A 24392-nucleotide genomic window follows, 5' to 3' on the forward strand; every position below is an offset into this window, starting at 1 on the left:
CCCCTCCCGCAGGCGCAGTGCTGAAGCGGCTGGCTGCTCTTTCCTCCCCCCCTCCCCCATTCCTGGATTCAGGGTCCGCCTTGTCTTCCCTCTCCAAATTACAACATCCAGCGCTTTTCTTATTTGTCATCCGGTTTCGCGCTCAGTTTGTAATGTACTGTTTAACTGGAGGACCTAAGTGAGTATCTCAGACCCTGTCGACTTATATTTGTCGTTTTACTTTAATGCAGAACTAGTCATCCTCCCAGTCCCACTTTTCAATTTGCACTGGTGTTTGCTTTCGTCTGCTTGACTCCATTCGTTTGAAACCAGTCTCGCTCTTGGATTATTCATCCTGAAAACGTACACCATGTTTGTGCTCATCCTATATTTTATTACTGTTTTAGACCGTGTATAATATCTTCATTCAGCGAAGGTTGGTATCATTGACAAAGTTGTCACACGTTGTCCATCCTAAATGACCTTATTTGTTAACTAAATATCTGTGGTCTGTGAATCTTTCCTCTCAATATGGCTTAGCTCCATGTTCTAGTTAAAGGTAAAATCTAGAAAAGATATCTAGAAAGGATAAATTGTTTTAAAAGATAATAATAGAAATGCGATGAGAGGTTTATGTCATCTGAAAGGGGAATCCACAAATTGTGGATCCATTGTTTGTAAATTGCATTTATGAATTAATGTCTGATCTGAAATTAATCTGTCTTCCAAAACAGATTATTTATTTCAGAACAAATTTGGGTGTCTTGTCTGCAAATTGACAGATGTCCCAATAATAGTGACATGACTTCAAAATTAATTAACTGAGTGAAATGACCTGAGACTTCCTTATGATGTGGAAGATGTACATTCTTGTCATCTCACTATGCCATATGATCTGCTACCTCTCTCAGCTTTATTCCCTGATCATCTGGCATTCCACGTTTCATTCACAAATGAAAACAAAGTATTGGAGGAACTTAGCAAATCTGGCAACATTTGTGAATTGAGAAACAAATTCAGAAATCACATAATACCAGGTCATAGTCCAACAGATTTATTTGAAATCACAACCATTTGTTGTACTGCTCTGTCATCAGCTGAAATAATTTTGTCCACCTCAGTCTAACACCAGCATGTTCACATCATGGGAAACAAATAGCTTTTTAAAACTTTTGTTGATAAGATGTAAGATCGGTGGCTAGGCCAATATTCATTGTGCCATCCTTAGCCAGTTAAGGCCAGTTAAAAGTCAGACGTATTGCTGTAGGTCGAGAGTTGCATATAGGCCAGACCTGATGACGATAGCTCATCCCTAAAGACCATTTACAAACCAGATAGGTTTTTACAATTGATAGTGGTTACGTGGTTGTTATTTTATTCCTGAATTCTTTATTTTAAAATAAAATTTCACCATCTGTTTTGTGGATTCAAACCAATACTCCAGAACATTAGCCTGAGGTTCTGAATTACTAGATCAGCCATTTTTACATTTAGCTTTACACTACCACCTTTACCAACACTCCTCCCCCCTCCCCCCATTAACATTTACCTGCTGCATATGTTTTTGGTGGGGAGAGAACAAGTAATACAGTTAAGTGGTTAACTCATTGCTTCCCATCACTTAATTTTGAGTTCAATTCACATCAATATTACTTTTTTTTCTCCTTCTAATTTTCTCATGGATATTTTTGATATTTCTCTCATTCTAGCATGTATTTGCAGAATATGTTGTGAGAAAAACAAAGGAAACTAAAGAACAATCCACTCAAAGTATTCATTGTAGACAAACATTTTAAATATTAGGAACTATTGTTTAGGAATTAATGTATTAGGAAGGGAAGAAAGACACATTTTATAACCAAATGGTTGTATATTTGCGGCAAGTGTGTTTAAGTCATTATTATACCTGTATATGTCTTTTGACAAATTATGGAAAATTAGATATGAAATTAAGAAATGTTGGCTTTCCTGAACCTGATTTATGTTGTGATCTTAAGAGAGCTTCAACTTGTTGTTTTACCGTTCTCCAGAATATGAAGAAGAACTGGAAGCAAAGGATCAAGGATATTGAAACTTTGGCAAACAATTATCAGAAAAACCCCATCAGCCAAACTTACAAACCAAAACTTTCAAAACCATGGCAACCATCATCAGTTTGGAAGTTGTTTCATCGTCAGCATCAAGCTTTCAATTTTGCCAAGAGTTGTAAGGAGGTAAAGTAAAATATATTATTGTATTTTAGAAATGTGAATTGAGATTCATTGCACAGTGAATAATATTTAGATTCCTAGGAAGGAAATAAGTATTCTATGAATGACTGAAGTTTCTAGAAACCATAACCCTGTTTGTTAGATCTGTATTTAAAAAAACTAAAAGGAATGAATCTGTGTGAATGTTTGATTTTTTTTTCAATCAAACATCGAAATTTGTACATTGATTCAATTTATACTTATTCCCATTTCACGTACTTCCCTGAAGCTTTTGATTTTTTTCAGCCATTTAGAACTGTACAAACGTTAGACTCCATTACCCACCAACTGATTGCCTAATCCAACCCTAAAGTGTTGCAATCCTCCATTGATTGTCGCAATAAAGAAGAAAGTACAGTAATTTGTACTGTTGTACCACGGTACAAATATTACCATTTTCTTGTAGATATCAATTTATGAACTGTCTATTAAATCCAGTGCTCTTTTTATCACATAGTAAACAGAAGTGATAAAAGTCAGATAACTTTCATTTCACTATTACCCTCAGATTATGCATAATGCCTGGTTTATAGAATATCTTTCTGATCTCTGAGCAAGATCAGAGATTTTGTCCTTTGTTCAACTGCTCAAGAAACTCTTTCCAGAATATGCTATGAGGAAAGCAAAGGAAACTAAAGAACAATCCACTCAACGTATTCATTATAGGCAAATATTTTAAATATGAGGAGGTCTTGGTGAATTCATACCAATCCCAAACAGATTTCGCGTTGCAGTGTCATAGCTCCTTTAGTATCAGAAATTCATATGGTTAGAAATAGCTTAAGTGTTGTGTAGTTGCATTATGTCTGTTGAAAAGTGTCTGTGGGCCTGTTCCATTCTTAAAAATGATTACTTTGAAATGGATTTTCCTTATTAGCTTAGGAATCATGAATTAGACCATTTCCTGACATTGCATTACTGGGGTCTTAATTAAAGCACATGAACCAGGTCTTTTCATCCTGGGGAATTGAGGGTGAGCTGGAGTTTGACACTGCTGCTTGCAGAATGAGCCTGAAATAGGAACAGAAGTAAATAGATGCTGAGACTGTGAGATGAGAAGCCTGCACCCATTCACTTGGACATCAGTCCAGTTTTTATACAAACCTTTTGGGCTCCCAAACCACTTCATGCTCCTTAATACCCTTGCTACCTCCATGAGACCTCTGCCTCTCCATAAATCTCCATACCAATGTACTCAATCCACTCTGGATCGTACTCATGATTCATGGAATAAAATTGGGAAGTCTTTGAAAAGCTCAAGAAATTAAATTAAATCATTAATTTAATCTCCAGACTGAAAGCAGCTCCTGTTAGAATATCTTAAAACTGTCAAAAACGTAGCTCCTGGAGCTATCCATAAGAGCAGAGTGAGACCATTTAGCCCATCAAGTCTGCTGTGCTGTTTGATCTTGGCTAATAAGTTTCTCAGTCTCTTTCTCCTGCCTTTTCCCTGTAACCTTTGATCCCCTTGCTAATCAAGAGCCCAAATTGTCTGTCTTGGAAACACTCAAAGATTGGCCAGCAATTCCTTTGTCCAGATCATTCATATATAATAAGAACAGTTGTGGTCCTAACCCTGACCCCTGCAGAACTCCACTAGTCACAGCTGCCATTCCTGAAAAAGACCCCTTTATTCCTACTCTCTGCCTTGTGCCAGTCAGCTTGTCTTCTATTCATGTAAATATCTTGCTCAAAACACCATGGGCTCTTATCTTATTTAGCAGCCTCCTGTATGGCACCTTATCAAAGGCTTTCAGGAAATCCAAATAGATTTATGTAACTTGCTCGTTACCTCCTCAACAAATTGGATCAGATTTGTCAGGCATGACCTCTCCTTGATGAAGTCATGCTGACTCAGCTTTATTTTGCTGTGCACTTCCAAGATACTTACACACTCATCTTTAATAATGGACTCTTGGCCTGACATTGGTTGTTGTTAACCGGTCTATTAGTTCCTGACTTCTGCATCCCTCCCTTCTTAAACAGAAGTGTTACATTCACCATTTTCCAGTCCTCTGGGACCCTTCCTGACTCTAGGCAATTCCTGAAAGATCACCACCAGTGCTTCCACAATCTCCGCAGCTGTCTGCTTCAAAACCCTGTTTTTCTGGTCCATCTCGTCTGTGTGATTTATCTGCCTTCAGACCTTTCAGTTTCTCCAGCACCTTCTTGTTAGTGATGGCCAGTAAACTCAGTCTGCCCCCAACTCTCTTGATTGTCACCTATTTTGAAGACTGGTGTAATGCACCTATTCAGTTTCCCCACTATTTCTTTGTTCCCCATTACTAGTTCTCCAACCTCATTTTCCAGCAGTCCAATGTCCACGTTGCCTCTTTCATATATATCTAGCTTACCTTCATTTCATCTTCTAATTTACTGCTTGTTTTAATTGACCTCTGCTGAGTTTTAAAGTCTTCCCAATCTTCTAGCTTCTCACTGATCTTCACCACATTGTATGCTTTTACTTTTACTTTAATGTTGTCCCTGATTACACTTAGAATCATAGAATCCTGTCAATGTGGAAGCAGGCCATTCAGCCCATTGAGCCCACACTGACCTCAACTCCTCTGAAGTCCACAAACTGACTGACATGGGCTTTACAAACTTACCTGCCTTTGATGAAAATTGCAATCTCTGGGAAGTGCACAGTTCAGACAGACATTAAGCATTTTAATCAGATGTCACTTTCACAGAGAGTGTCAGTTTGCAACCTGCCACACTTTCCATTAAGCTACTCACTTTGCCATTTTCAGTGACATGTGTTTGCATCATTCTGGCACAGTAATAACATTCGTGCCATTGAGTCAGTGGATTTTCTTTCAAATCACAGTCTATAAACCTGAGCATGTCGTCCAGGGTGAAAGTTCAGTGCAACACTCAAGGAGGCTCTGTTGCTTTTCAAAGGAAACGCTAAACTGTGATTCTGTCTGCCATCTTATATGTGTGCAGAACGACCTGTGCCACTTTTCAACCAAGAGAATTGAAGGTCTGCTTTCATGGTGAATATTCATCCCTCTACCAATATCATTAAATGCCAATTATCATGTTACTTTTCTCCTTGCTGCTCAGGGGAGCTTCCTGTGAGCAAATTGGTTCTTGTATTTGTGAAGTGTTTATATTTTGAAAGTACTTCATGAGCTGTTTGGTGTTTGGTGACATCCTCAAGTGCAATTTTTGTTATGTGCGTTTGTTTCTGTCTTTAGCTCTTGTTTGTTGAAGTGGTCCCTTTAGGATTACTTTGTTGATTTTTTGCTGCCAAATCAGCTCTGGAAATAACACCTAAGCCATAACTTCCTCATTATTAATGGTTTTTCTCTACTTCAGTGGCTTAGTAGAAAGTTGCATCTTTAGTAGAATGCACTCATGAAAATTAATTTGTAGACATTGATCTAGTTTGTGTCTATTTGAAAGACACAACTCATTGGAATTGGAAGTTCTAATTGCCATTGTTATGCTACAAACACAACAGTTTTCCAGAGTGCTGGATAGATTCTTATTCTTCTGATATATTTGGGTATTTGTAAGAGAACTCCTTGGTTTATAATACTCTGCTCTGAAATTTGTATCAGAAGGTTTTAATCAGATGTCAAGAGCAGAATAAAAATAAAGTTATTTGGATCAAAGAACATCTTTGGCAGAGAATAATCATTTTAGCCAATGTACAAGTAAAATACTATGTGAAAAATTACCTAAAACAGGTCAGTAAAAATTATTTGAAATTAAGTTTTCCTTTAAAAACAGTCACATTGAGGGATGCAGTGACACTAGGCATTTAAATTGACAGGGACTGTCACCACGTAATAACAACCCTCTTTACCCAACTTCTTCTCCCATCATCACACTTTCAGCTTTAAGAACAGCAGCCGGTCGACCAAAGGATGCATGTTCATACTTGGTAATGGGGATGAAACATCAGTTAGTAAATCTTTTGTATTGTGTGGTTACTTGTGAAGAATGGTAATGATGGTACCTTGAGAGGTTGCGTGTATCCCATTTCATTGATAGAAACTCTGGTCAGGATTTTTCCTAATGGCTTTAGGACCTCACTGTCAAGCCTATATGGGCATCAGATGTATCAGAAACTCTCGCTCATCTGTGATTTTTTTTCCCCAAATTAGCCAGTTAGACACCAGAGGGTAGCCATGCCAATCAATCAAGGACACAGGGCAAGCTCTGAAACCAGAGCCAATGGGAGACACCCCAGATTAGAGTGAACAGCAGGGTGACTTCTCAGGTAACTGAGTGAGAGCTTATTCCAAGGTGGAAATTCCAACTCTCTTAACTATTTTGACCTACTATTTTTTAAAAATGGTCCCAGCAGCTGGCCCAATACAGTGGTGGGGGAAGAGGGATGTGAACCACATTAAAAGTGGATTGTAATTGTAGAGTCCGGCATAAAGGAATGGCCACTAAGCCTGTTGAAAGTGGGAGGTCACCAGGAAGCTGCCTCCAGATTGCTGTACTATTCCTTAGACGTAACATGGGAGAATGTAGTCAGCCTCTGACAATAGTGCTTAAAGGTCCTTAAACAGTTTTTTTTGGTTATCTTCCATTTGCAGGTGGCAAGCTATAATCTCAGCTCCTGTGGGCCAGAACAGGACGGAGCTAGGGAACTGGCACTCTGTCCGATGCTGCAGAATTCTATGGAGACCCACTTTGGCCATCTCTACCACTGTCAGTCTCTCCCGACACGCACACACACCGACGCACACACACCGACGCGCACACACCGACGCGCACACACACACAACACACACACCGACGCGCACAGACACAACACACACACAACACACACACTGACGCACACACACACAACACACACACAACACAACACACACAACACACACACTGACGCACACACACACAACACACACACAACACAACACACACAACACACACACACAAACAACACACACACACACACACCAGGATCCAATCATTCCCCTCAGTATCCGGACAGGAAAGTACATGAGAAGTGCCAAACAGACCATATGGCTCCACACAAATAGTCCAGCTACCGAACAGAACCGTATAGCAACCAAAACATAATACCATTGAAATATTTTAGTAAACATCAGGCAAAATAGAAATGTGTGCCTAAATTCTGTTTACTTTGAACTTTTATTTTAAAGGATGTTCATGTATTTGGTTTGGAGAATGAAAATGAGAAGAAGGAGACTGGACATGGTCAACGAATTTACCTTGTCACAACATACACTGAGCTGTGGTTTTATTATCAGTAAGTGAGTATATAATGCTAATAATCCTAATAAAGTTGTTTCATGTGGAATTTCAGTGTTAGGGGAATTTTAAACTTTGCCTAAGGGGCCTGTAAGTGTGACTGCTGCTCCACAGGTGGGTTTGCAGGTGGGGGAAACCAGCAAAGTTCTGCGGGTGCCCTTCCTGCCACTTTCCCATCCACCCTCACCCCCAGTGATTTTATTGTAGGGCAGGTGCAGAAATCTGCATGATTGGTGTTTAAAATGTTTTGGAATTTTAAGCACGCATTCTATGTAGAGCAACTCGAGTTTCTGCAAACCTATGCTGTGTTTATTTTAAAAAGAAACTAGAATTGGGCCCCAGCTTCAAACCTGCCATCAGTGAATTAATCATCAATAGAATGTGTGCTAACTGCAGGCCCTCGAGAAATTTATAAAACCATAAGCTGGGTGTTTTAGGTGCAAGAGTGAAAAAATGTTTGCATTTTGAATGGTTTTAAGTTTTGTTTTATATATTACCAATAAACTAATCTAATCTAGCTAGAAAATAGTTTTGTAAAGTCCTCTTTGAATATTGGTAGAAAATAGACATTTTGTCAAAGTCTTTTGCCTTGCACCCATCAGAACGCTTCTCAAGAATACCAATTTCGGAGCAAAAACCCAAACTGTAAACTGTATAAGTGGATGGTATTGATCCATGATTGATAGAGGCATTGCCACTGTGATTTTGGCTGTTAAAGATGATTGACAGTTAACTGTCAGGCTTTCTTAAGATTTTAAACTAGATAGGATGACTCAGTTTGGTCACGGCATTGCCCTAAGAAATGAATAAACAAATGGCTGTCACCTATTGTGTTAACTTCAAACAGATGAATGCATTGCGTGCTGTTTTTTGCAAAGAGTATGTATATTAATAAATGTAGCTTTCTTCTTATTCTAATCTGTGAGCCCAGCCGAAATCCATGAATTGATTTCACTGTAATTCTTTGCACATTCAGGATTATCGTATAAAAGTTGTATAAAGACCAAAATACAGCCAATGCTTGGCAATGTGTCGCAAGATTTGCAAGGGTGGGCTATTCAATATGGTCAGTATCTAGTTTGTTGCCAAAGTGATATATAATATTATCAACCAATCTTACAGAAGTGTTGCCTATACACCAGGTATCACAGTGGCACTGAAGCTTAATTCTGCTACTTTACAGTAACAACCCAAAGGTCTTTGCCACTAACAGAATGCTGCTATCAAACCGAAAGTACTTATTGCCTTTCACACAAATGTGTATTGTGGTACATGAATTTCAATTCTGACAGTTATTTGTCAATTGTCATTAACTGATGCATCCTTCAATACCTCTATGAACCAGAATCCACTTGCCAACCAATCAGCACTTTCCTCGCATACAATATAAACTTTGGTTATCAACTTGCAAATTATTGAAACTTAAAGAGTACAAGACTAAAAGTTTCGACAAGATGTTTTGTGTTTTTTGTTCAGCAATACTCACATTCTGTACGATGAACCAATTATTTAAGGTCCTAATGAGTGATGTAATGTCAACTACTTATAAATGCATTGATGACCATTGATTAAAAATGCTTATTTTTGTGTGAAACTAGCTTTTTCAGCTTTATTGGTTACATTTTACCAATGTAATTCTTCAATATACTCTTGCCCAGAAAAAAATTCAAAACAAAACTAAAAGGTACTAAATTTTGAAATATTGCCAAAACACAGTGGCTCATGACAGTTTTGCATTTGGTGATTCGCAAATGAGTTTGAACTTTAGAAATATTGTTTTTCAAAATTTTCAACTTTTGCATTTTTGGATGCCAATTGCACCCAAACAGAAACCCTTTTACGCATTATGCACTTAATTATAATGGAATTTTTGAGTGGAATAGTTTCTAATTCTTTTTGTAAAGTATAGTTATGTCCAAACCTTTAGGGTTTAAAAGGGCAAACTTTAAGCTGCTTCCTAAATGTGCACAATTGAACTTGCTCGGGGTGGCAGAATTACTGATATCACCCGGGTTCTATTTAACCTCTTTCTGCTGAATAAAGTTTTACAAAGATGCTTTTAGTGTTGAAATGGCTTATTGTACAGTCTGATATTTAAATTTTTAATTGAATTTTAGAAAGCTTGTAACCCTCTATTTCAAAAGCCATTAACATGACATAAGTTCAAATTTTCAGGTACAAGTGAACCTACACCTCCTATCTTTTCAGTATTTCATCACTGTTTTTCAGGAAATATCGAAAGTCATTAATGCATTGCTATGAAGTAATTCCAGAAGGATCTGTGTGCCATTTGTATTTTGACTTGGAATTCATTAAACAAGCAAATCCAGAATGTGATGGGAAGCAAATGGTGTCAAAGTTAATTCAGGTGCTGATCTATATTTGTTTAGCTTTAGTGTCTTATCTTGGGTTTTTTCTCATTGAAGTATTTTATTTGTTTATTTTAGGTCAGTTTCATTAGATTAAAAAAACATCCTGCATATATACAGTGACTTTAATGTAAAAATAATCCCAGGCTAGGTCACAAAGATGTAATCAAATAGTAATCTATGTCAAAGTAAAGAAAGATTCTTGGTCAAAGGGGTGGATTTTCAAAAAAAGCATTTAACACTTGAGGCATTGGGGAATTGGGAGTGAATGCAAGTCATTGAGCACAGGGAATGAATCAATGAAAGATGGTGCAGGTTACTTGTTATGAGCAGTGAAGCTTTGGATGAGCTAAAGATTGTGAATGCTGGAAAATGTGTGGCATACTAGAAGAGCATTGCATTGGTTCCTGAGGTAACAAAGGCTGATGAACAAGCTAAAAATAATTTTGGCAGCATATGGTCTGTGATGGAGAGGTGGATGATATTTAAAAATTCTTTCGTAGATGTGGGCACCACTGGCAAAGCCAAGATTTATGCACTGTTCAGAATTGCCCTCGAGAAGGTGGTGGTGAGCAGAGTTGAGGAATGCAGTCTTTGTGATGAAGAGAAAATGGGCTTGGTGGCTTAGAACAACATTAAATAAAATTCCAATGTTGGAAACAATCTGGTTTGACATGAAAGTACCAAAGAAATATAATTGATGTCAAGGGTACAGGATTTCAGACAGAAATGCTTCACGCAGAGGGTTGTGCTTAACTCATCCAGGACTGGATCTCAAGCAAACAATCTGACAATGCTGAGGTAGAGGAAACATGGAATTTGCTGTCATCTGTGTTCTTGTGGAACCTGATAACTTGTATTCAGATCAAGTCTCTACATTCTGGCATAATTTTGTACCTACATTCCTTTATGCATAGGATGGCGCTGGGTCTGACAACCTTTACACTTCTCACTGTACTCCTGTACTTGAGTATATGTGACAATAAATCTAATTATAATTATAAATGAGTAAAACCATTCAGACCATCTTAGTTCAATGTCTAAAACAATTGTACACTTCCCTAATTGCAGCATTATTTTGTTTCTGGGCTGATTCCAGGTTTTTATCTTCCAGGCCAGAAGACTGTAAGACATAGAAGCAGAAATTAGGCCATTTGGCCCATCAAGTCTGCTCTGCTATTCAATCATGGCTGATAGGCTTTTCAACCTCATTTTCCTGCTTTCTCCCTGTAAACTTTGATCCCATTAGCGATCAAGAGCTTATCTATCTTTGTTTTCAATATTCTCAGTGATCTGACTACCATAGCCTTCTGTGGCAATGAATTCTGCAGATTCACCACTTTGGCTAAAGAAGTTTCTCCTTGCCTCCATTCTAAAAGGTCTTCCCTTGACTCTAAGACTGCCCACAGGTCCTCGTCTCCCCTGCCAATGGAAACATCTTCCCAGTGTCCACTCTGTCCAGGTCAATCAGTATTCTGAAAGTTTCAATTAGATTCCCCCTCAGCCTTTTATATTCCATAGAGTACAGTCCCAGAGTCCTCAAACATTCATCATATGTTAAGCAATCCATTGCATGTTGTTGGCTCATTTTCCAACTCTCCAGTCCTCCCATTTCAGTTCTTGTCCCCAGTTTCAATATTCGCTCCTACGTTATTGGTGTATAAAGGTCAACCAGATAATGGATTTTTATAAAACTTTTGAAGTATACAAATGAAACAACAATGTACTAACTTTGTGGTTTTTGCGAATTGCTTAGCCACAAAAGTAAAGTTTCAAGTTAAATATGGGTTAACAGATCTCAGCCAGCAGGGGAAGTGAAACTGCAATTAGTTTTAGTGTCCCGAGGCTAGTGGGATGAAGATTAGCCAAGTTTCCTGCTTTTGATTACTAAATGATGACCGCTGCTGGAAAATATGCACAGGTGTTAGATTGGACCAATAATATCCTCATAGTTTAGTGACTTGCTAACATTTTTTAAAAAATTGATTTAGGTAATTGAGTACTACTGGTTAGTATGGAATTCGGCCCCAACAAATGAAAACATTCTAATATTCTAAATGCTTCTTTAGTAAATACAGTTTACTTGAACTTGATTTTTGCGAGAACATTCTGTACCAAGACTTAAAATTGTGTGTTCTGTAAAGTGATGGTACAGTAAAAATGATATGGTGTACATATTTAAGTACAGAATTTTCTTCTTTGTAAAAGGACTTTGTGTGGTTGTGTGATGTCTTTATCTGATTAAGTACTAACAATAAAACTTTGCTTCCTTTTATTCAGTATCTTTGTCAAAAATTGGAAGAAATACACAAGATAAATTGTTCAGTGAAAGATGTTTTGAACTTGGACTCCAGTACGCATCAAAAATTTAGTCGACACCTAATATTTCATCTTCCTAATGCAGTCTTTAAGAATAATGTGCATGTTGGTAAGTCTTCTATGATCGAGTTTCTCAAAACTAGGTTTGGTGTCCTCATATTGCAACGAAAGCAAAACAGCCCACTATCAATGGATGCGGACAGCGAGAGCTAATGCTTTATGCAGACTCCTTGTAATGTTAGCCTATCTGCAGCATATTGGGATGTTTGTTCAGTTACAATGGCTAAAGGCAAAGGATCAGGATGAGTAATTGTGAGATTGGAAAATTATTTATTAAAATCTGCACCATCTTTGGAGTGAGTGAAAACATTTATTCAGTCTTAAGTGGTTTTGACCAAAAGGGGAAAGGCTTAATTTAAGTAGCATATCTTATAAATTTTGCACATTTTAAATTTATTCAGAACTGAATCTGCTGTTGATTTCCTTTCATCAATCTGGGGTTTGCTGAAAGACAGCTGCAGATGAGCCAGAGGCTTTTTACTCATTTATTTTTGATTTTTCACATTCACTATTTGGTTTCAATTTTTTTTAGTATTATTTATTTAGGGAATTCGTATATTGCTAGCTAGGCCAACATTGCCCAAGCCCGAATTGCTCTTTAGAAGTTGGTGGACAGCTGTCTGCTTGGGCACTGGAGCTGACAGTGTTGTACACGTACCCACAGTGCTGTTCAGAAGGGAGTTCCAAGATTTGAAATAGTGACATAGTTTCAAGTCTGGATAGTGTGCGGCTTGGAGTTCGTACTGCCCTTCCCCCTTCTTCCCATTTAGCTATTATCCAACATGGGCATTATTAAGCAAGAAATTAAAGTAATTGTATGCAACAAATTATTGTGCCTGTGATTACATAACCATACCATTTAACTATGCGATTTGCATTTTATTTTAGGAAATTTTATAAGAACAATTTTGCAGCCTGTGATTAGACATTTGGAAAAAAGATGTGGGAAAACTGACCAAGATGATGGTGGCAGTGCCTTGCTGTCAACTTACACATTTATTCCAGTCACTCAAGTCTCTAGAAAGAATTCTAGTGTCAGTAGTTGTGAAAATCCCCCCTCAAAAAGGATTAAGTCTGCATTGTGGGAAAAGTTGGATGAAAGCAATATGGACCCGGATCTGTCATTTCTAATTGTCAAAGATATACATGGAAAAGACCAACTCTTTGTGGATTTAGGTAAATGCATTTTAATTTCGATCTATATAAGCAGTCAATAATCAAGTAATAACTGACCCCTCTTGGACATGTCCAGGAATAACTCAATTAGTTAGCTAGTCTCAGTTAGCCAGTGCAGTACAGGATGTGGGTGGTTGAGCAGCACCAAGAAATAATGGGAGAATACATTTTAATAATTCCATAAGCTATTACACACAAAAAAATGTGGTTTTGTATTTCTTAATTTTAATGTTTAGATTTTGATAAAACAGTGGACAGTTTTTTTCTGAGGAGTCGCAATCAGATTGATGGTAAATTGGAGAGTCATTTTAATAGATCCTTAGGAGTTACACGAGGTTAGTAACAGCCTAGCTTTTCTGAGTCAGACACAAAATGCTGGAGAAACCTAGCAGTTCTGACAGCATCTGTGTCAAGAGAAAAACAGAGTTGATATTTTGTTTATAATATAATCCTTCTTCAGTTCCGCAGCTATTGGGAATCTGAGTTACAAGTCGAAAATGCTGACAAAGTAGTTTTGGAGAAAATCATGTATATTAATAATTTATCTTTCTGTGATTGCTAACCACAGTTGCACTTTATGTAATGCAAGGAACTATTTGCCCAAATTTAAATTCTACTTCATAGTTCCTTTCATTAGTTGTAATGTTTAATATACAATAAGACTTGTGCTTTGCTTTGATTTTTTTTCTTCTTTTAAAAAGGTGTGTACACAAAGAACAGAAACTTCCGATTGTATAAATCATCCAAACTGGGAAAGAATACTTGTTTTGAAGTTGCTGAAGACAACCAGTTTGTTCCAAAACCTGGAAAGAATGTTTCTACGGAGGAGCTATTTTTTCTCAGCTCTTTGGTCAGCAATGTCAGGTAAACCATCTGTAATGTCCAGTAATCTTTTGAGAAGTAGGGGGAGAAATCTCTGTTGCAATATGCAGTGCTATCCCACTGCCTTATGTAAATCTAAAATTGGGTCACACAAAATGATTTGAAATTTTAATCTAATGCTTAGTTGTTGTCATTGTTTTCCTCTTCAGTTAGATTTTAATTTCTTGATAAGAATTAAAGTTCTCCCAGGGTTCTTGCAAATCTTTTTCACTCAACCACTATTATTCAACTTTTTTCAATGTGAGTATTGCATATGCACATTGTGGCTGTTCAACTTGCTTAACTAATGTTCAAAACTAATTGTTGTATGAGAAGTTCAGGGAGATCTGATGAAGTCTTACGTAAATGAAAATTTGCTAGTTCCAGAAGAGTATGTTAGTATATGAAACTTTAATGAAAGTAATGTATACTAATAAAAATCCATTTTCAGACTTCTTTTTCTACTTTCTCAAGAAAGTTTACATTGTATTCTTCAAACTTATATTGTTGCACCATACACTAATCAAATTTTTGGATTATCTTCTGAGAATAGTTTTGTTCAGATCAATCAAGAAATTGATAGTTTGATCAATCTTTTCATCCATATCATGGGCTATCATGTTTGAACAAGTTGTATGCCTGATTATACAAATTTGCTGCTTTTATTGCACCTTAATTTCTATAATGAATTGCAATAATAAAGAGAAAACAAATAATATTCAAAGAGTATAGTAAATTGCATTCAATGACATTAGTTTACATGTGATCCAGACCAGCCAATAAAGTTGAATATTTTAAATTGACTTGTAGAAATTCGATGCATACTAGATGGTAATTGTCAGAAAGAATGTCATATGTTAATACAATTAAAATAAACATCATTTGCAAACTTCTACAATGAAATTACGATGAAAATTTCAGATTTTGTGATGGCATGACAGTTCTGACTTGTAATAGCTCCGATACAGAGGAAACCAAAGGATGGCACATGCAAAATGACCCACATCTTTCTGCATCAGGTATTTTGTTTTTTCATAATCTGTTTTGGTTACTTATAAAGCTGTTTTTGTTATAGTTATTAGCACAGGGGTCGAGTCATGGAGTCATACAGCATGGAAGTAGACCCGTCAGTCCATACCGACCAAGTTTCCCAAACTAAACTAGTCCCAATTGCTTGGATTTGGCCCAAATCTCTCTAAACATTTCCTATTCATTTACCTATCCAAATGCTTTTTAAATGTAACTGTACCTGCGTCTACTACTTCCTCTGGCAGTTCATTCTACATAAAAACCATCTGCTGTGTGAAAAGTTGACCCTCAGGCCCTTTCTAAATCTTTCCCCTCTCACCTTGAAAACATGTGCCCTAGTTTTGAACTCACCCACCTTTGCTATTCACTTTATGCCCTTCGTGATTTTATAAACTCTATAAGGTGACTCCTCAACCTCCTACACTCCAGTGAAAAAAATCACAGCCTATCCAGCCTCATATTATAACTCAAACCATCCAGTCCTGGCAATATCCTGGTAAATTTAAGTATATCTTTCCTATAACATGGAAACCAGAACTGTAAACATTTTTCCACACTTGGCCTCACCGATATCCTGTACAACGGCAACATGACATCTCCACTTCTATATTCAGTGGTCTGAGCAATGAAGGCTAGTGTGCTAAATGCCTTCTTCACCATCCTGTCTATCTGTGATGCAACTTTCAAAGAACTATTGACCTATACCCCTAGGTTTCTCTGTTAGACAACACTACTCAGGGCCCTACCATTAATTGTACAAGTCCTGGCTTTGTTTGTTTTACCAAAATGCAATACTTTGCATTTATCGAAATTAAGCTCCATCTGCCACTCCTCAGCCTATTGGCCCAATTCATCAAGATACCTTTGTCATCTAAGATAATCTTCACTGTTGACTCCACCAATTTTGGAGTCTGCAAACTTACTAACCATGCCTCTTAAATTCTCAATAAATAGTTTATATAAAAGACAAACAAAAGTGGACCCAACACCAATCCCTGCATAGGCCTCCACTTCAATGAACAACACTCTACCACCACCATCTGTCTCCCACCGAGAAGCCGATTCTGTCAATCACTAATAGAAAACAGTTTCTTATTTCTTTTAATAAGATCCAAATAGGATTTTTGCTATCTGTTTGTGTTAATTTCAAAGTTAAGTGTAGAGCATTCAGTTGTAGATACATACCCTTTCATTCATCTAGCTGTTGGCATCTGAACCACTGACCAGTACATCCATCTCTAACATTTCAAATAAGTGTGGATGTACAAATAAGTACCATAGATGTGGTCACATTAAATTTTACAGACTATGCCTTTGACTAAAACCTAGTCTTATTCCAACCCCTTAAGTGAGACCTGGAAGAGGAAATAACAGATTTGAAAACACAATTCTGCTCATTTACTGAAAAGTTAACATCTAGAGTAGGTTAAATCAGTGAGGCAATTTGAAAGATATAAAATAGGATACATGGAATTAAAAAGAAAAAGAGAGAATCAAATAGCTATTTTCTCCTGTGACTAATGATGAAACAGTAGTATATCAGTAATGTAATCCAGAGGTCTGGACTGAGTCGCAAGACACAACTTCATATCCTAGCCTAGTTGCTGGCAAAATTCACGTTTAATAAAAGTTGAATAAAATGGTTCCATTAATAATGGTTTTGAAGTTATTGGATTGACATAAAAACCTGTGTGCTTTGCTCATGGTTTACCTGCAGTGGACAAAATCTGACAAGCTTACCCAGTCTGACCTAGAAATGATTTCAGACCCACAGCAGGTTAATTCCTACTTGCCCTCTAAAATGGCTAAGTAAGCAACTCAGTTGTATCACTATAGTCAGGTATTTTTCCCCTTTGGACTATTACAATCAAAGGATCAACCTTGGTTGAATGAAGAATGCACCAGGAACAGCACTAGGTTTACCTAAAATGAGATATTAGAGATGAAAAAGGTCAATTTGCATGACAAATTGTGAAGTAGCATGTAAAGAGGAGCAAGGCAATTGTACAATTAGTGAATTAAGAGCAGTTCTTTCTGCATATGGGCATGTACTGCATCATATCTGAGTAGGTGTGAATGCTACCGATCACGGTGCAATCATCACTGAGCATCCTCACTTCAGATCTGATAACAGATGATGGTCATTGCTGAAGCAGTTGAAGATGTTTGGGCCTAGAACACTACCTCCAAGGAATGCTTGCAGAGCTGTGTTGATAAAATGACTGACCTCCAGTAAATATAACCATCTTTCTTTATGTTTGGTATGATTTCAAACAGTGGAGAGTTTTCCTCCTGATTCTCATTGATTCCAGTTATGCCACGGCTTCTTAATGCCACACTTGGTCAGTTGAGGCCTTGATTTCAAGGACTGTCATTCTCACCTCACCTCTGGAATTCAACTCTTGTCCATGCTTGAACCAAGGCTGTAATGTAATCAGAAGCTGACTGGACTTGGTGGAACCCAAACAGAACATTAGTGAAGGGGTTAATGCTAAGCATTTATGGCATTGAGAGCACTGTTGATGACACTTTATGGATGATTGAGAGTAAACTGATGAGGCTGTTGACTGAGGCCGATTTGTCTTACTTAGAACATACAGGATATACCTGTACAATTTCCACATTGTCGCGTAGATGCCAGTGTTGTGGCTGTACTTGATCAGCTTGGTTGTGGACACAGCAAGTATTAGATTAGATTAGATTACTTGCAGTGTGGAAACAAGCCCTTCGGCACAACAAGTCCACACCAACCTGCCGAAGTGCACCCACCCAGACCCATTCCCCTACACCGAACGAACACTACGGGCAACTTAGCATGGCCAATTCACCTGACCTGCACATTTTTGGACAGTAGGAGGAAACCGGAGCACCCGGAGGAAACTCACACAGACACAGGTAGAATGTGCAAACTCCACACAGTCAATCGCCTGAGGTGGGAATTGAACCCGGGTCTCTGGCGCTGTGAGGCAGCAGTGCTAACCACCGTGCCGCCCACATATTAGAGTATGAGTGTTTGGTATTATTACCAGAATATTGTCTGTATCTGTAGCATTTGCAGCATTTGGTCTCTCCAGCTATTTCTGAATATCAGGTGGAGTGCATTTCATGAATTGGCTGAAAAATGGCATTGAGGGAAGTAGTGACTTAATGGTAATGTCATTGGACTAATACAGAATCCCAGGCTAATGTTCTAGGGATGTGGGATTGAGTTGAACTATGGCAGATGGTGAAATTTGAATTCAGCATGGAATTAAAAGCTCAAATGGCAATCGTGTAATTCAATTGTTTTAAAAACTCATTTGTATAAAGAACTGTAGATGCAGGAGATCTGAAACAAAACTCAGAAGGTATGACAGCAGCTGTGGGAAGAAAGCAGAGTTAATGTTTCAAGTCTGAGTTCAATTTCTGTTTGTGTCAAAGCTAATTCATTAATGCCCTTTAGGGAATAAAACCTATTGTCCTTGCCTGGTTTGGCTTACATGTGACCTGTGACTCACAACAATGTGATGTTGACTCTTAACTGTCCTCTGAAATGGCCCTAACAAACCAGTCAGATCAAGAGATATTGGGGATCGGCAATAAATGCTGGCCCAGCCAATGAACCAAAAATGCATGATCTACTTGGCACTTGTGCCTGAAAACAAATTTCCTTCTCATTTGCAATGATGTGATGGGCAGCCCCACCATTGAGGATGCAAATATTTGTGCAGCCTCCTTCTCTTATGAGTTTTTCAACTGTCCACCACTATTCATGGCTGGGTGTGGCAGAACTGCAGATCTTATCCAGTAGTTGTTGGATTGCTTTGCCCGCTATACTGTTTGGCATGCAAGTAGTTCTGTTTTGTAGCTTCATCAGGTTGACAAGTAGTTCCATGGTGTAAGTTTGTCCGGTTGATACTTTACAGTTTGCTATAAATTCTGTCTTACGATCTTATACTCCACAACTATCTGATGAAGGAGCAGTGCTCCGAAAGCTGGTGCTTCCAAACAAACCTTTGGACTATAACCTGGTGTTGTGTGATTTTTAACTTTGTACACCACAGTCCAACACCCGCAGCTCCAAATCATTGATACTTCTAGGTTTGCTTGGTGCTGGTCCTGCACTTTTCATTGAACCAGGGTTGATCAATGAGCTTAATGATAATGATGGAGTGATGGATTTGCTGGGCCATGATGTTACAGATTATGGTTGAATACAGTTCATGAATGCCCAATATTTAGTCATTAGAAATCTCCCCTTGTAGTAGCGCCACACTTTTAGGGAAGGCTCAGTTAACTTTGGTAGCTAGATGCCTGCTTTGCATCCAGCACAAGCCAAAGTTACTATGAAGGACACTCATTCCCAACCTTGCCCCTTGCCTGAGAGATGTTGACCCTCTGGTTAAATCACCACAAGTCTTCACTCTAATGAGAGAGTTGCCCTTGGTCTGGTATGGTGAGGGCAACTTTCAGTGCCACACTGAGGGTATCCTTAGTCTGAAGAAAGGACAACTTCTTGACATGACTGAATAGTGGTCAGTCACAGCTGGATCTGTGGCAGACTGATTACTGAGGATGAGGTTAAATATATGTTTTCTCTCCTGTTGGTTCCCTCAACACTTGCTGCAGACCCTGTCTAGCAGTTACATTGTTTAGGATCTGACCAGCTCGGTCAGTACAGATGATATTGAGCCACTCTTGGTGATGGACATTGAAGACCCCGTCTAGTGTATAGTCTATGCTCTTGTTACCCTCCAGACTTCCTCCAAATAATTTACAACATGGAGGAGTAATGATCCATCAGTTGAGGAGAGGACCATAAGGTGGAGGGTATTTTCTTGTCCATGTTTGACCTGATACCATGAGACTTAAGAGTCTAGAAGCTATTTTGATGATACTAAGGGCAACCCCTTGCCAACTGTATATTACTGTGCTGATCTTTGTTGGACTGGTCCTATATATGTGTCAGGGCATACCCAGGGATGATGATGGTGTCTGGAACATTGTCATACTCAATAAATTATATCTTACAGATAATGACAGGCTGTTGCTTGACCAGTCTGAGAGAGATCTTCCCAATTTTAGCCCTGACCTCCAGATGTTAATGAAGAACACTTTCAGGTTGAATTTTCCCTTGTTGTTTCCATTGACCTAGACTGATGCCAGGTGGATTGTCAGTTATTTCCTTGAGCCCATTTAGTGGTTTTGAAGCACCCAACAGCTTGCTATTTTCATTTCTTTGGGAAGTTAAGATTCAACAACATTGCTGTGGGTCTAGGGTCACACGTAGGCTAAACTAAGTAAAGATTGCAGACATTGATGAACCTGAAGTGTTTTACAACAATGGTTTCCTGGTTATTATTAAGCCAGAGCACCCAGAGGAAACCCATGCAGACACTGGGAGAATATGCAAACTCCACACACACAGTCACCCAAGGCAGGAATTGAACCTGGGTCCCTGGCGCTGAGGCAGCAGTGCTAACCACTGAGTCACCATGCTGTGATTTTCTGACTTTTTAGAAAAGAATTCTTCTCAGAACAAATTGAAACCCATCTGTCTCTATTTTTAAAAAATCAAAGTAGCAAGAATGATGATAATGTATATTTATCAAGGCTGAATTGTCTTACAGATATGTTTGGTTACCATTGTTCACCATACCCAGAGATTGACAGTTTTATTACTTGTCAAGTAAACAAAGGAGGAATACAAGGTGGTAAGTTTCAATCCCTTCAGCCTTAAATCCCAATTCATTAGGAAAGCAGAGCTATTAATTTCACGTAACACTGATTTCAAAATAGCTTTAATATAATTTATTTCTTTAGTCTTGCGTCGATGGAATTATTTCTCTTCTGAAGAACTGATTGTGTATGATATCAGCAAAAACCACTGGTGTGACAACATTGGAAGAGCTCATAAACGCAACCATATAATGTAAGTACAGTTCACAAATTGTTAAATGATCTAAGCAGGCTTCTCTGCAATCATTGGGGCACTCGGAACATGCAGCATCTGGATAGAAAGGTTAATGTTTCTGGTCAGTGACCTTCAGAATTGATGAAGTGACATTGACCTTAAACAACAACTCTCACACATGCTTAAATAATCCCTTACAATTAGTACAGATAATTGTACTACTTTTAAAAATATTCTGAAAGCTGGTAGAGCTAGTTAAAGTCAAAGCATAATGTCAGTCGGTTACTAAGATAAGGTTTGAAAAGATTGCATTCTCCTATAGTATAACTCTACAAACCACCTGTCATAAAATATATTCACAGTGAATCTGACTTCAACTCCATGCCTTATGTTGCAATCAACTTTCTCTCAAATATACAGACTTCAGCATTCACTGCTATACTTGTGTGAAATTTGATTATCATAAATACATATTTTAAAAATGCTATTTATTTCTTGCAGAAAAATATAGTGCATGATTGAGTTCTGCAATTTATTAATGGCTGGCAGCAATTTTTTTTTCTACTGAGGGATACAATACAGGAAATCATATTGTTGTATTATTTTTATTTTGTAGGATTGTCGTTGACTTGAAGAGGGGAATCTGGTACCAGAAATGTTATGATCCTGTTTGCCGAACTCAGAAGTTCAAATCTGAAAGTGAGAACTAATTTTATTCTATTGAATATTTGAAGTTTCATTAGATAATGCAGTAGTAGTCTTCTGTAGACTAACTTATGCTAAATTCCTTTTAAATTCAAGATCACCCATTACCCCAGGAATGCTGTTTGGATTTCCTCATTGATATGGTATGTTATGAAACAAATGTTTAGATCAGTATCAAAATAGTGATGTAGAAGCTGAAAATAAATCATTTGAGCTTGTAATAATAGTCATTTCCAGTGAAGTAAGCTTGGCAAGCTGCAATTTAACAAATGAAGCATTTTATTTTATTGTATTGAAGACCTAATGACTTCTGTCCCTATTAACATGCTAATTATGTATATAAACAAGATGGACTAGTTTTCCTGTTTTCACTTTCGGAATATGTTGAAGAATATCTGAAAGTAGGTCAATAAGAAAAGGACATTAGCAAGGCATATAAATGGCAGATGATGAAAAGTGTGAGGGAAGCACTTTGGTTGGAAGAACATTGAAACAAAATATAAAATCCTAAAGGGAGATTAGGACTGAAAGACCTGGGTGTATGAATGAACAGATTTTTGAAGGTAACACTGATAGGTAGTGAGAGTAGTTAATAAAAGCAGAGTGTTCTCAACTCTAGATGATTAAGCACAAGTGGATGCAGCATCAATTTCCCACCCACTTGATTCATTCCTTGTGTGCTGACCAGCACCCATTTGTGCTGTCCTTTGCTCTTTTATATCTTCTACAGATGTAACATTAAGCTCAAACCAATATATTTTCACTGAATGAACATTTCAGCTGGTTCCCCTTATATAAAATGTATGTTCTCACCAAATGTTTGTTAATTATTGCAGGGATATCAACTTATCCATATATTTCCTTTAATATCATCTGAAAATTACTTATTACTAACCAACAGCAAATTTGTTTGAAATGGAATCTTTCTTTCAGGATAATGAATTTGTTTTTACCATGGATGAAGATGGGAACATTGAAGCAAGTCAAAGTAATGTACCTCCAACAGACACTAACGTGCATCTTGGTAACATTTGGGTACAATCTGGAACACAATGTTCTGTCCTTATGGAAAATCTGGATGCAGCTTTTATTGATAACATTGATGATGATGCAATGTTATTAGAAGCTGTTGAAGACTCTGAATTCAATCTTAATCTTAACATACAGTCAGAGTTGAGTAATAAGGAGCCTGAAATACTGTCCGACAATGACTTACTGGCAGCTGTGAAGGAACTGGAGGCATTTGCAAGCATAGGTACAAAATAGATGCTGCAAATATGTACTGGTCTCCACAGTGAAAGGTTTTGATAAACCCCTTTTTTGTTTCAAATTGGTCAGAATCTGTTTTCAGGAATTTCCGAGTGAATTCTCAGGAAATCTTATAGCTCTTCTGTTCTTCTATTTATAGCATTCAGGACTTTTGTTTCCTCCATTAGGCAATGTAAGAAAATAATATTTGACATTTTATGACATCCACATAAGTGTAAAAATCAGTATATTTGTAAAACATTTTGCTATCAGAAATACCTTAAGTATATAGAACCTTTATTTTGATAGATAAATGCATACAGTTTTACTTTGTCTTCTATTAAATTTGACTCTTCAAACAAATTTGTAATACTGAAAGTTTTCATCTATATTTTAACATTAAAAACACCTTGAAGATAAACTACAAAGTTTTGCTTTATTTATACAAACCGCATCAGTAAAGGTCATGCATACTGATAAATAATGGGTACATTTTGTGGTTTCTACATCAGTAGCAGATAGGAATTAGAAAGCCTATACCTCTACCAGACTCTTAATCAAATCTTCCACCATAATTTAAAATGACTAGCAAATTAGAGGGGCTTCCTTGCTGGCACAAACACTCCACCTGCTTTTCATTTATCTTCTGCGAACAGTCAATCCAGCAGCCTCAAGAACATGTACCAAAATTGGCCAATTAACACTGCTTTATGGAAGATGAGCTCTTTACTGGACCCCAGGTTGCATACTTGTCGAACTGTTTTGCTGCTTCTCCAGTGATTGCTGTAACTTTGCATTTATTATCTGCAGCTGCTTTTCTGCTCCCAGAATTCCACGTGCTTCTAGCAACAAAGCAGGAAAGCTGGAAGTGTTATACTGTAAATTAGAAAATAAAATTAAAACCAATTGCAAAATAATATTATCCAAATAACTGTCATTCTTTTGAAATTTTGAATATCCAAAAGTAGTGAAAAATGGGGGAAATTTCTGTCTCTTTGTGAGCAAGACATATTAGAAGCATTGTAGATTACCAAGTTGGCTCAGTTGAAGAAAGAAAATATGAACATAAGTCAGTAAAAAAAAATCAATTTGACCTGTCTCCTTGCTACTACTTCTCTCAACCTTTCTCCTCTTAACGATCAGACTACTCATCTATCAAACTCAACAAGCACAAATCTTGCAACACCAAGTAGCATACCAACCTGAGCCAGAACTCTAGAGTCAAGTCCAAACCCAGGACTTGATGGCCAAGGAAGCTCAGTC

The 24392-nt window shown here is 37.6% G+C and overlaps 2 protein-coding genes across 7 annotated transcripts in view; one reads left to right on the plus strand and one right to left on the minus strand.

Moving 5' to 3' along the window:
* Positions 1-36: 36 nt before the first annotated feature.
* primpol (primase and polymerase (DNA-directed)) lies at positions 37-24046 on the plus strand. Of its 4 annotated transcripts, XM_072595137.1 has the most exons (14): positions 39-178; positions 387-415; positions 2010-2192; positions 7361-7467; positions 9699-9837; positions 12119-12266; positions 13106-13393; positions 14095-14257; positions 15176-15273; positions 20893-20976; positions 21086-21194; positions 21793-21875; positions 21978-22024; positions 22815-24046. In XM_072595137.1, the coding sequence occupies exons 3-14, from the start codon at positions 2013-2015 to the stop codon at positions 23145-23147; spliced, it is 1779 nt and encodes a 592-aa protein (XP_072451238.1). In that variant the 5' UTR covers positions 39-178; positions 387-415; positions 2010-2012; the 3' UTR covers positions 23148-24046. The 4 variants fall into 4 exon arrangements, with proteins under 4 accessions (XP_072451222.1, XP_072451238.1, XP_072451232.1 ...); XM_072595121.1 differs by having other exon boundaries at positions 37-415; XM_072595131.1 differs by lacking the exon at positions 387-415 and having other exon boundaries at positions 40-178.
* cenpu (centromere protein U) overlaps positions 23547-24392 on the minus strand; it is a 55481-nt gene continuing 54635 nt past the window's right edge. For all 3 annotated transcript variants that reach the window (XM_072595177.1, XM_072595159.1, XM_072595168.1), the window contains exon 13: positions 23547-24005. In XM_072595177.1, coding sequence (XP_072451278.1) covers positions 23856-24005 — 150 coding nt within the window. In that variant the 3' untranslated portion in view covers positions 23547-23855. The remainder of the gene's footprint in view (positions 24006-24392) is intronic.

This window comes from Chiloscyllium punctatum, chromosome 2 (genome assembly GCF_047496795.1).
Source record: "Chiloscyllium punctatum isolate Juve2018m chromosome 2, sChiPun1.3, whole genome shotgun sequence".
Classification (NCBI taxonomy): domain Eukaryota; kingdom Metazoa; phylum Chordata; class Chondrichthyes; order Orectolobiformes; family Hemiscylliidae; genus Chiloscyllium; species Chiloscyllium punctatum.

Bases quoted from the DNA above. Each gene is read 5' to 3' on its own strand.
- primpol (XM_072595121.1), top strand. From the start codon at position 2,013: ATGAAGAAGAACTGGAAGCAAAGGATCAAGGATATTGAAACTTTGGCA. The intron at 12,267-13,105 runs GTAAGTCTTCTA...ATTTTATTTTAG, and splicing joins TAAGAATAATGTGCATGTTG to GAAATTTTATAAGAACAATT. The intron at 20,977-21,085 runs GTAAGTTTCAAT...TTATTTCTTTAG, and splicing joins CAAAGGAGGAATACAAGGTG to TCTTGCGTCGATGGAATTAT.